Source organism: Dermacentor albipictus, chromosome 8 (genome assembly GCF_038994185.2).
Source record: "Dermacentor albipictus isolate Rhodes 1998 colony chromosome 8, USDA_Dalb.pri_finalv2, whole genome shotgun sequence".
NCBI lineage: Eukaryota > Metazoa > Arthropoda > Arachnida > Ixodida > Ixodidae > Dermacentor > Dermacentor albipictus.
The window spans coordinates 77,829,811-77,841,984 of NC_091828.1; the positions used below are offsets into that span (position 1 = coordinate 77,829,811).

Below are 12,174 nucleotides of genomic sequence, written 5' to 3' on the forward strand. Positions count from 1 at the left end.
TGGCGGGAGCCAGAAGTTAACCTAAAAGGCGAGGTCATTGTCATTATAAATCTTCTTGACTATATTTGTCGCTTCACTGTTCAGAGCGATCTCCAGTATTTTCATTGAATAAACGAACAGGCCATCGCCCGTAAAATACTCGCCTCCTTTCGTTTGGATCAAAGCAGCCATGATATCTCTGTTAGATTATCTGTCATCAAATTCAAAATAGTGAGCGTAAAAAGGAAAGAAAAACTAGATAAAAATTGCACAAGCGCACTTTCCCAAGTGAATTATTATAAAAATTATCTTAGACAACGTTAGAATAACAGCAAGCAGATAAAAAAATTACAATACTTATCTTACAGTCATTTTGTACTATATTCACATGAGCATCTGTGAACACAAATGAAAGGGTAATTTCAATACTCACTGTCAGGAAATAGACAGTTCCCGACAGTGACCACTGTTTACCAAAATGTTGCTGTCTGATGTATGGTTGTATAGGAGGCCTCGCTCTCTTCCGCTTTGGCCGTTTTGATGGTATCGTTCCCCACCTGCGGCAAGTTGTTTTTTTCCTCCACTTTCATTTCCATAAATTTATCGTTTCTTTATTTCATTTATTAAGTTCGAGTGATTTTGCCTATGTTGTCCTTGGTGCAAGTGTTTCTTGGCTTCTTATGATATCACAAATAAAAATCGGGCCCCTCGGTTAACCCCCTTTCTTCTTGTCTATCTAAATTTTGTTGCTCCTATGTTCCGCAATGTCCCTCGTTTGGCATCTGCTTTTGCTTTTCTTTTCTCGATGCTTTTCATCACCTCAAGCATTGCAAATCGGCCACGTGAGCCAAGCCACGACTTGAGCCTACACCAACCCAAGCGATATCCGTGTAGTAAGGCGTATGACAATTTAAATATCCTGTCCCTGTTCGAAAATATATGACGCGCATACTGTCACGCATGGATTACACTTATGTATCATGCTGATATTTTTCGCTGGACTCAAAGACATACTACACGGACCAGAGATCGAGGCATACTTTTGTAGAGGTGGTCATGGTCACACTTTAAAGCTTCACCCGTCCTTCCGACCTTTTCTTCAGTACAACGCCATAGATCCTTTGTTTACAACCACGAATTTCCTGCGGAAAGATTTCAGGTTCTCCGGTTCGTTTATGACCCCCTCTAGGTACTAGGCCGTGCGCTATTCGATTACTTTTGCCAACGAAAAACGAAGACCAAGGGTCGAGGTGCATCCGAGCCGGCCTTTATCTTTTAAAATTCACCCTTCAGTTCGTGTGAGTGCTCGCCGGCATATTATTCTAGTTAATCTATTATCTTCTTCGGCCTTTTCTTTTACTTTGCATTTCTCATTTTCAAACGGGAATTTTTTTTAGCTACCTATACTGCCACCCAATTCTTGGCCTATCCCCCTCGTGGGTATGGACCTTCATAGAGATTCATCTTCAATATCTTGAAGGACGGTGAAAGCGTACACAATTTTTTGCGCTGTTGAGAGGTGAGGGTACGTAGCACCTGAAGAAAACTCTACCTGCGACCATGTTTTCAGCAGAGATGTTTTCGGAAGGCAATATTGGAAGATGGTTGTAAGCACGAGCACTGAAACGCGACAGACATTGAGCAAGAAAAAAAAAGACCACAACTCCGTGCGTCAAAACATTCTCCGAAAAAGTGTTCCTTTACGGAAATAGCATGACGAGATATTCTGTATGCGTCCACAAATGTAGGGTTAACAGAGAAAGTAAGCTGACGCGCAGGAGGCTGTATTTTCATGTCCACTCAGTGTCATGAAGAGTCCCGTCTATAAAACGCTCATGTCAGTTTCGCTTTTACACTCGCTTTGGTCTCTCCTTCCTTTAAATGAGTCCCCATTTACACTGAAGTAAACACCGCAACGTCGCAATAAGTTCCCCGAAATCTAGTTGCAACCCGCATCGTAAATACGGTCACTTGCAAAATTCTTTTTCAATAAGAAGTTTGAACCATAGCCCCGGTGCACTAAGAATATGCTTGTTTTTCAGCCTCACCCGTTAATATAGAGGGGCACTTCAGATTCTTGCGATAAAAGGACGAATGCAGCAGACATACGCTACAGTGGCCATTTCTTAAAGTGTAAGCTTGCACGTAGAAACCTAACGCAGCACTACAATGTTCTGACATGAGGACGAAAAAATGCAGAGGGCATAGTTTCAACGCACAACATAGTCCATAAATTCAAAATTACGTCAAATAAAGAAAAAAAAAGCAATGCAACGGTTTTTTATCCGCGTGACGCAGTTCATAAAGTCTGCCGAGCAGCCACGAAGCGCGACAAATATTTCGACACGCTGGTGCACACTGTCAACGGCGAAGGGGCGCCGTACGTGGTCGCGCCGTCACTCGTCGCGGTGAATGTCGGTCAGCGTGCGGCCTTCGGTCTCCGGCACGAAGGGAACAGCGGCCCCGGCCACCAGAAGCACCGCCAGGCCGAACGCCAGCGACAGGTTCTTGAAGTCGCCGGCCCTCAGCAGCTCCTCGTCGAAGTGGACCATCCCAAAGGTGACCAGCCAGCGCCAGAACCAGACGAACGAGGCGCTCAGGTAGCGCCACCCCTTCAGGGGCAGCAGCTCGCTGATCACCAGTGGAGGCACGTGGCACAGGCCCACCGAGTAGGCCAGCACCAGCAGGCAGATGGAGCACAGGGCGTCCCACCTGGTTGCGCTGGCCTGGTCGGGCGTCCATTGGCTGCGCGGGTGAGTGGGTCTGCTTTAAGAAACGCGCACTGAAGGAAAGTGTTAGGTCAAGTTACAAGTCAGCAGCAGGTCCAGAAAGCCGGGGCGGATTCCTTTCAAGGAAAAGATAGATAAGTGAGTCAGAGAATAAGCTCGTCCGATTCTCGCCTGTCCTTATTTCTCCTTGCTATTCAAGAAAGCCGGGGCACATTCCTTTCCAAGAAAAGGTAAGCGAGTGAGTCAGAGAATCAGATCGTTCAATTCTCGCCACGTCTTATTTCTCCTTGTTATTCAAGTTCCCGCCGTCAGCTCATTCAGGCTCCGCTGCGTATTTCAACCAAAGAATTACGACGGCTGTCCACGACACGCATGAGAATTAGTGCATTTTGTCGTTCATCTTTTATGGGGTGCATTCTCTTATATTCCTTTTTTTAACGACTGAGAAAATTACCATGGAAGCGAGAGCATCCCCTTGGTTGAATTCGGGTGATTTGACGCGAACATAGCGCTCCAGTGGTGGACCTCTCTCAATGACAGAGCAATTCAGCAGTGCGGCATTTCGGGCTTGACGGGGACCTGCGATGAGCGAGCTCACCTGAAGACGACGTGATCTAACGGACGCATGGTGGACAGGACGGCAGTGACCAGCACGGCCGAGACAATGAGCAGCTGGCGGCGGCCGACGAAGCGGGTGAGAGCGGCGAATAGGGTCGCGCAGGTGACGTGCATGGCGAGCAGCAGGCAGGCCGACTCCTGCGGTGCGATCACGTCCACGAGGGGACCCGCCACCTGCACGGCGCGCAGCATCACGAGCTGCGCGCACGACACACTCTGCAGCAGGTTCAGCAGCAGGCACACCGACAGTATCCTGCGGCGGGTCAAGCACACACGCGGATAGTAGTGGTACGGCTGACTTTATTTGCACATGCGCTGCGCTGCAGCTAGGGGGTAAGCGTCGACCGAAAGGAGCAAGGGATGACCATGTCGTTGACACTATGGCAAAACAAAGGAACTATGCAGACATGTCGGGGTACGTGTGAAGCGAAGTCAGCCAAACTGTGTGCAGTGAATTCATTCATGAAATGCAATTAATTTATTCACTGCAGCACGAAACCTCGTGAAGTATTTACGTCTATCCACTATAATGCAATTTATTGCAATCTTTATGCTGCTGCTCTATACGGATGTAAAGCTATGCCCATAGGAAAGGAGCCAATCAGGCGGAGGCGCAATGTGAGACGTATACCAAGCGATGTCACGAAAACGAAAGCGATGCGTAACGCTGAACGGAGAAGAATGGTCGTGGTAGATTTATGCACAGAGAAGTGCTACAGATATGGAGCTACATTTAATAATTATGCACATCTGTCACAGTGGCACATGCCGCTTCTGGAGGATTGGCCGAGGATGGGCAACACACTCGGTGACAAACACTGAATAGCCTAATCAAAGAATATAAAGTAAGTCAAAGAAATCGTTGAATATACAGCGGTATTCACATTATGAGTTTTGTATGCTTTAGAGCTACACTCATTAGCCCACATATGTGTTGAGGTGTTATGCAGAATTTCTTATTACACAGCAGACAGGCACGCTTACTCGCTCTATTTTGTTGGTCAGTATATAGGGTTTATATAAGACGGCGTGCTAGTAGTATCATTTGGCCGTGCATGGAAACGTTATAACGTAAAACTATTCCAAACTTTTTCTATTCCAATTCTGCAATCAGCCCACCGCGATTGGTGAAAAGCTTTTTTAGGCCACTCCCACTTCACCTGTCTGTCACGCCACGTGACGAAAACCGCGATAGCTCCCCATCTCATATGACGTGTACACACTGATTACGCATAACTTCACCGAACAAAACGAAAATAGTTATTTCTGATTCGACGCCTTTTCGCCATTAGCCCTCGGCTATTGGTCAAAGGGTTTCGGGCTGCACCCACTTCACCTGCCTGTCATGCGACGTCACAAAACCACAACAACTCACCGCGTCAAAGTGACGTGCACGCTGTAAAGGTACATTAATATGGTGCATAATAATAGCTGCAGGCTGCCCCGTTCGAAAGGAATAAAAGATGGCTTCCACCGATCGCTCTGGCACTGCCTACTCGCCGTTGCTGGAGAGCATGGGTTTATTTGCGTGTAATGAAGCTTGTTGCGTGGCCTTGTAACGCTTTCGAGCATTTTCGGCACGTTTACGACCTCCTTCTGCCAACTTTTCTTTGCTGAGGATCCGTTTTAGCGTCATCCTTAAGCTTCCGTTGCATGCCACCGTGATTGTCGACGAGTCATCACAAGCTAAGTAAGAGAAAGCGGGCCAATCGCAGACGCCGGCACTACCTTCATCATGCGGTTATCGATATTCAGTGCGGTCTCTCGGCCCCATCGAATCCCTCTCCACTTGCGCATGCTCCTCGCCTCTTTAGAGCCAATTAGACAAGACAAGCCGCTCAGTGCAGGCAATATGTTATTCGTTTTTCAAGCAAACAAAAGTGACCTCCTATGAACGAGGGGAGCATTTGATTGGTTTGTTCCGACAACCCTGCGGGTGACCGCCCGATGCTGGCGTCGGCGGTTCCGCAAATTTGACGTCAGCAGATTGGAATAGAAAGATATTGGAATAGTTTTACCTTATACTGCCCCATATCCACAAATATATCCCCCGACAACAGCTATCATAACCATGGAAGGGTAGGCAAATAACACTTTTTCCTTAAAGTAGTCTTTAATTACGACGACGATAATTGTAGAAGAGCACTACACTGTCAGCGAATAGCCCTAGCTCTCTCGCAGTCACAGCAAGGTGCGTCGTCTTCTTCTCCGAGGTGACACCAAACGTTCACCAATGATTACTATACTCCCTAACGCCGAATCTGAGCGCAGCTCTATACGTGTTTTCATTTTATTTATTTTATTTATTTTACAATACTGCCGCTCTCAGCCGAGAGCCTAGCAGACGGGCATGAACACTTTCTTTTCCAGACATAAATACATTGCGAGTTACACAAAGAATGAAAAAGCAACAATATTCAACAAAATACAAAGGATAAGGTAGATAAGCTATACAACAGAACACTAAACAAAGCAGAACAAAAATGAACAACAACCGGGGCATATCATAGTCAAAGCAAAAAACGTGAAGTATTGGAAACAAAGAAGTGTATACATTTTTTTTCTAAGCACTGTTAGTTTAGCATAAAGAGAACAGGGAACAAACATGAGAAATCATTAATAATCTCTTGTGATGAGCTCCAGTTGTGAAACGAACAGGGATAAAGAATTTGTCGCTGTTAATGATGAGTCAAGTTCATTCCATTCTCTGATTACTCGAGGAAAGAATGAGTACCTGAATGCGTCATTAGAAAAGGAATATTCAGTTAGCGTATGTTCGTGTTGATGCCGTGTTATTCTAGATTGCGAATATGAAATGTACCGGGTGATATCAATTTTATACTGATGGTGCAGCATTTGAAACAGAAATTTTAATCGACCTTGTTTCGCTCTCGTCGATAATGTGTTGAGGCCTGAGGAAGCTAAGAGACGTGAAGGTGAGTCAGTAGAACGATATTTACTATGAATGAACCTTGCGGCTTTTCTTTGTACAGCTTCAAGTTTAGCTATGTTAGTTGCTGTGTAAGGAAACCAAACTGTGTTAGCGTATTCTAAAATAGGTCTCACAAATGTTTTGTAGGCCAGAAGCTTAATGTTCGTTGGAGCGATCTTTAGGCGTCTTTTTAGATAAAATAGCTTTCGTAGTGCAGTAGTTGTAATATTAGTTATGTGTGTTTCCCAATTGAGGTTTGATGTCAGCGTTATTCCTAAATATTTCTGTTGCTCAACCATGGAAAGAGGCGTGCCATTAACGACATAGGTGAAATGAGAGGGTTGCTTTTTTCTTGTTATTGTCATTGCCACTGATTTATTGACGTTAATAGACATTTGCCACTGGGAACACCACTCGGCTAGCGTGTTAAGGGAATCAGAAAGATCGAGATGGTCGTTATGGCTGTTAATTTCCTTATATATCACGCAGTCATCCGCGAAGAGTTTGATTTTGCACCCTATATTATCGGTTATATCGTTAATAAAGATTAGAAATAATAGCGGCCCGAGTACCGAGCCTTGTGGTACTCCAGATGTGACAGGAACGACATCAGATGGCATGTGGTCAAACATAACAAATTGTGAGCGGTGTGTTAGAAAAGCTGTTATCCAAGCAGAAACTTCTCCTTTCCCGATGGCATGCTCCACTTTTGCAATTAGTTTAGTGTGACTCACGCAATCAAAAGCTTTAGATAAGTCAAGTAAAATCATGTCAATTTGAGAACGATTATTAATACTAAGAGCGAGGTCATGAACTACCTCTGTTAGTTGAGTGATGGTTGATAAGCCAGATCGAAAACCATGCTGGTGAGGCGATAGGATGTTTTCACGTTCTATAAATACTGTCATGTGTTTTAGAATGATGTGTTCTAGTATTTTGCATGAAGTGCTGGTGAGAGATATGGGTCTGAAATTGGCAACATTATTTTTGTCTCCTTTCTTGTGGATCGGTATTATTTTAGCCTTTTTCCAGTCATGTGGTAGATTAGAAGTTGCTAGTGATTTACGAAAAATGTGTCCCAGATATCTACTGCACCACTCAGCATATTTTTTTAGGAATTCGTTTGGAATTTCGTCAGGCCCGGTTGATTTCTTAGGGTCAATGTTGAGGAGAAGATTGTGGATGCCGGCATCCGTTATTATTAACCGATCAAGCACTGACGTACAGGATGGTGGAAGAGGGGGGAGTGTGCCATTGTCTTCCGTGAAGACTGATTTGAAGAAATTGTTATATTTGTTTGCCGTTGCACTTTTTTCTTCTTCAGTTAGTTTGGCTGTTGTCTGCTCGGTACTGCGCAGATGTTTCCAGAATCTTTGTGGGTTATCTTTTAGGAAGTTAGCAAGAGTGACACTGTAGTAATATTGTTTGGAATCTTTTAGTTTCTGCTTGAAATGCATAACTGCAGATTTTAACTTCAAGGTTGTAGATGGTTTTGGGTTATTCTTGTTAGCCTTACGAAGCCGATTTGCGCGCCGTTTAGCATGGATTATTTCGCGCGTGATCCATGGATTTTTAAGGTGCTGTTTTTTCTTTTGCATTGGAATATAATTAGTTATACAGTGCAGGACGATGGTTTTAAAATGTAGCCACAATGCATCTACATCAGTAGATTTCTGAGATGCTTTTTCCGAAAAGGAATCGAATTCATGCGACAGATAGGTTAGTATGCTTGCGTCATCTGCTTTATGAAAGTTAAAAAAGCTTTTTACTGTTGACTGGGTAGTAACACAATGATCAAGCTGGAATGTACACATAGGTATACTATGATCAGATATTCCTTCAATAATGTCTATTTGTGGTTGACTTGTAGTAAAATGGTTGCTAAAAAATATGAGGTCGAGGATATTTTTCGTTGAGCCTTGAACGCGGGTAGGACGAGTGACAAGTTGATGTAGGTTAAAATTTAGCATTAAGTCTATTAGCACTTCAGAGGCTTCTGACGCATAATGCATTGTGGACCAGTCTATGTCAGCTAGGTTAAAGTCGCCCGCAAGAATAATCCTGGATTGATGGACATGACGCTGCATATATTTTTGAATTGCTGAAAGGCATGCACTGTCAGAGGAAGGGCTCCGATAAACGCAACCGGTTACGATTGACGTCCCGTCGCACAAAAGTTTGCAGAAAACGGCTTCAGCGTTGTCCACCTCGGGAAGAAGGACAAGGCGAAGACAGTTTTTTATCAGTAAGGCCACTCCTCCACCTCGTGAAGGTCGGTCTTTCCGGATGATTGTGTAGTTTGGCGGGGCAATCTCGTGGTCGAATATAGCGGGTGATAGCCATGTTTCCGTGATGGCCACAATATCGGGCTCGTAATCGACTAGAAGGCCTTCCAAGGCTTCTGTTTTATTTAGGACACTGCGGGCGTTTACATTTATCAATGTTAATCTTTTGATTGTGCGGCTTGTGCCGCTTGTGCGGCTCTGCGGGTTATTCGGCGGTTTGTTTCTGCGTCGTTTTTTTGCATCGGTACTTTGTCCTTCTTCTCTTCATCCCAAATATATGCGCGTTTGTTAATGTAAAGTTTGTCAAAAGAAAGTGATACTTTTTCCTTTCTTTCACGGTTTGGTTTTGCGCTATCCCAAAGTTTCTTCCGTATGTCTCTTATTCTTTTAGAGAAGTCTTCACCAATTGAGTAGTCAGTTGTTTTTAGTTTGAAACCTCGGCTTAAGATTGCCACTTTTTGTCTGTAGTCAAGTAACTTCATTATTACCGGTCGAGTTTTATCTGTGGCTCGTTTCCCCAACCTATGTATACGCTCGATGGCAACTTTTTCTAGTCCCAGGGTGTCTTCGATAATGTCTTTGTTTACAGTTTGCTCTAACGACTCGCTAGTTTCATCGTTTTTTCCTTTAGGCCATAAATAATTAGGTTAGATCGCCTACTGCGGTTTTCAAGGTCGTCAATTTTATGTTGAAGAATGTCTATTACTTCGCTCATAGAGGCAATTTCTTGTTGACAGGATTCGACTCTATTTTCAAGGACTGCAAGGAGGTCAAGCTTTTTTTCCATATCTACTAAACGTTTTTCTTTAATATCTTTGATGTCAGCTGCAATATCCTTCAGCTGTTTTGAAATTTGGGTTAGATCGGGGCCAGGGTTAGTTTCAATATCACCACCTAATAGCAGCAATTTTGTCAAGGCCAAGGCGACATCAGAAACCAGGATACAAATCATTTCGTGGTATATTGGCGGGTGCGGATAATCTGTCTCGTGCGGGCACGTTTCAAACGGAGCAAAGTGTGGCGCGACGGCCTCGCTAATCGGGACCTCGCGACAGGCAGCGCGTACTGTAATTCAAAACAGCAGCCGCAGACAGGCCTCCGCTCACGCAGCACTTTGTGGAACCGACGACGCGCCCTGCTCTGGCGCCACCTCGTAGCCATCGTCGCAGCAAAGTCCATCTTGCGCGGCCCAATGCTTTTCTTCTCACGCTTTCGCCATACCCTACTCCTCCGCTTTCCGCCTTAGGCTACGTTCACACTTGGGAAACCGCAAGCGGACGGAAAAGCCAAAGCGGCCGGATAATCTTTTTCGCGCATGTACAAAACGTTCACATTTGTTTCGCCACTGCAGCGGAAACCACGTCCGCTTTCGCCCACATCTATCTAGTTTGCGTAGGTTTGTCCGCCTGGTGGCACTGTTCATCACACTATTTCAAGACATACGTTCATTCATTGACCCATCAGTTGCTAAAAACTACCACTTCGCGCAACTGCACGTGTCGTTTTTAACTTGCGTCTACCATAGAAGATAAAGAAGACATAGTTTCGATAGCTTTAGCTTGTTGTTTTTCCTAAAAATAGACCATGAGCAACGGAAAATGTTCAATTTTACGACCGGATGTTTACATGCGATTGCAGCTTCCGGTAAAGCGGAACGTCTTTCCGCTTCGCCTGGGCGGAAAAATCGGTCCGAGACCGATTTTTTCGCCGCCTGGTTTTCCGCCCGTTTTTCCGCCTAGGCGGGTGGATTTTGTCAAGTTTTTTCCGCTTCCGCCTGCTCCAAGACCAAGTGTGAACGCAGCCTTATGGTTCTACTACACCCTCCTCTTCCGTCTTCCTCCTCGCGCTCTCTTCACTATCGCAGTCTTTCATCTCCCCCTGCGCTCCGCGTTCGCTCTCATCCTTCGCCGTGCTCGTCTGCTCGGTCACGAGGTACGACAACGACACTTGCCGCAGGAACGGGCGCATAAGAGCGCAGCTCTTAGGCGCTCTTATTATTATTGCTTTACACATGTATGAATGAACGTACCATGTTATGAACCACGACCAACTAGCCCAAGCCTCTACCCTAATATGTTTTTCTTTTCTCTTTGTTGTCCATATTTCTTTCTGATGCAAGGCATATTTATACCTGCAAGGGAAAATACCGTTTCAGTTGTTAGTTTCGCACCTTGAGTGTCCATTCTTGTTTTTTCCGTGCCTGTTGCACCGGCTCACTTTGGTAATGCAGCACCGACAAGCCGAATGTTTCACTTTTGTGCCTTATAGCACTTTATCAGCTCTGCTGCGCTCTTTGCAGTTGCATCAGAGTCAAGCGCGGCGTTTCATCGCTACCTACCTGGCCAGCTTCTGCCAGCCGACTGTAGAGACGTTCGAATCGTCTCCCGTCCGGTCGAACCTGAAGTCCGGGGGCACGTCGTCGCCGTAAAGCCGCACCATGGCCGTGTTTGAGTCACGGTAGCGGCCTTTGGTCACAAACCAGCGCGGGCTTTCGATGAGGTTGTTGTGGAACACGAACACTGGCACCGGCGCCAGCGTGAACAGGATCGCCGACAACTGCCACGCAAGACGACCCAGCACGTAGGCCGCTAGCATGCCCAAGCTCACGGCCACCTGTAGGCGGTGCAAACGGGAGAGATGACTCAAACCGGCCATGTGCGAGTTATATGCGAACTTGTTTGTCTCAAAACAGAAATGAAATGAAAAAACAATTAGATGCGTTTTATGGGGGTGCCGAGCGTTGCCCTCGCCCTCCCCCCCCCCCCCCCCAGAGGCAGCAGGCCCTAAAGCGACCGTCTCTCCGTAGTGTAGGCGGTGAGGCCCGTAAAATACGCTGCACGTCTAACAGCAAGCCTGTCTACTCGAGCCTCCTCAAGATTTATAAGGAATGACCTTCCGTATAAATTCATTAAATCATACGCCCGGAGGAGTAGGAGATAAGCGCTCCACGTGGTAGCATAGCATGACCCTGGAGAGTGGTGCCAATGCGGCAACCATACCGAGAAATCAGTGCATGCATTTTCCCCGATCGTAATCTGCTCCTTCATATTCGTTATTTCGCTCCCACCTTAGATGGAACAACGTTATTTAGCAAAATAAGCTTAGTCAAGGCCTGCCACTAGATATCTGTCGAGCGGCAGACAACCCTATGACGAATATTATGATGCAGTTTGACATTTTCGAGAACGTCCGCATGCCGTGCGGGTTGAAAAAACGCTGCTCAGTCGTCAGAGATCTAACAACGTGGTCAATCATATACTGCACTTGAGCTTTGCCTACCTTGACGACCTGCTGGTGGTTAGCTAATCCCCCAAGCAGCATTTACGCCTGCTGGTATCTCGACTACAGGATCACGGCCTTCTCATCAATCCCCCAATGTATGTCTTCGGTGTCGACAACACTGAGTTCCTTAGGACAACGTTTGGCTACCGCAGGAACTGGGCAGTTGAAGAAGGAATCTCTAGCCCCATGCGGGGTTCCCTTGCCCGACGTCACTTAGGAAGCTGGGCGAGTTCCTCCACGAAATTTTTCAAAAGTTTCGCACCTTGTTCTACTGTTAAATAAAAGTCGTTTATTCACTCAATCAGTTTATTTTGTTGATGAAACGATAGAATGTCTCGTAATTCGCGCG

The 12,174-nt window shown here is 45.7% G+C and overlaps 1 protein-coding gene across 3 annotated transcripts in view; it reads right to left on the bottom strand.

Annotated features, from left to right (window-relative positions):
* Window positions 1-2,241: 2,241 nt before the first annotated feature.
* LOC135896098 (facilitated trehalose transporter Tret1-like) overlaps window positions 2,242-12,174 on the bottom strand; it is a 34,571-nt gene continuing 24,638 nt past the window's right edge. For all 3 annotated transcript variants that reach the window (XM_065424448.1, XM_065424445.2, XM_065424439.1), the window contains 3 exons: window positions 10,882-11,156; window positions 3,307-3,579; window positions 2,242-2,724 (listed from right to left, as the gene is read on the bottom strand). In XM_065424448.1, the coding sequence (XP_065280520.1) occupies window positions 2,376-2,724; window positions 3,307-3,579; window positions 10,882-11,156 (897 nt within the window). In that variant the 3' untranslated portion in view covers window positions 2,242-2,375. The remainder of the gene's footprint in view (window positions 2,725-3,306; window positions 3,580-10,881; window positions 11,157-12,174) is intronic.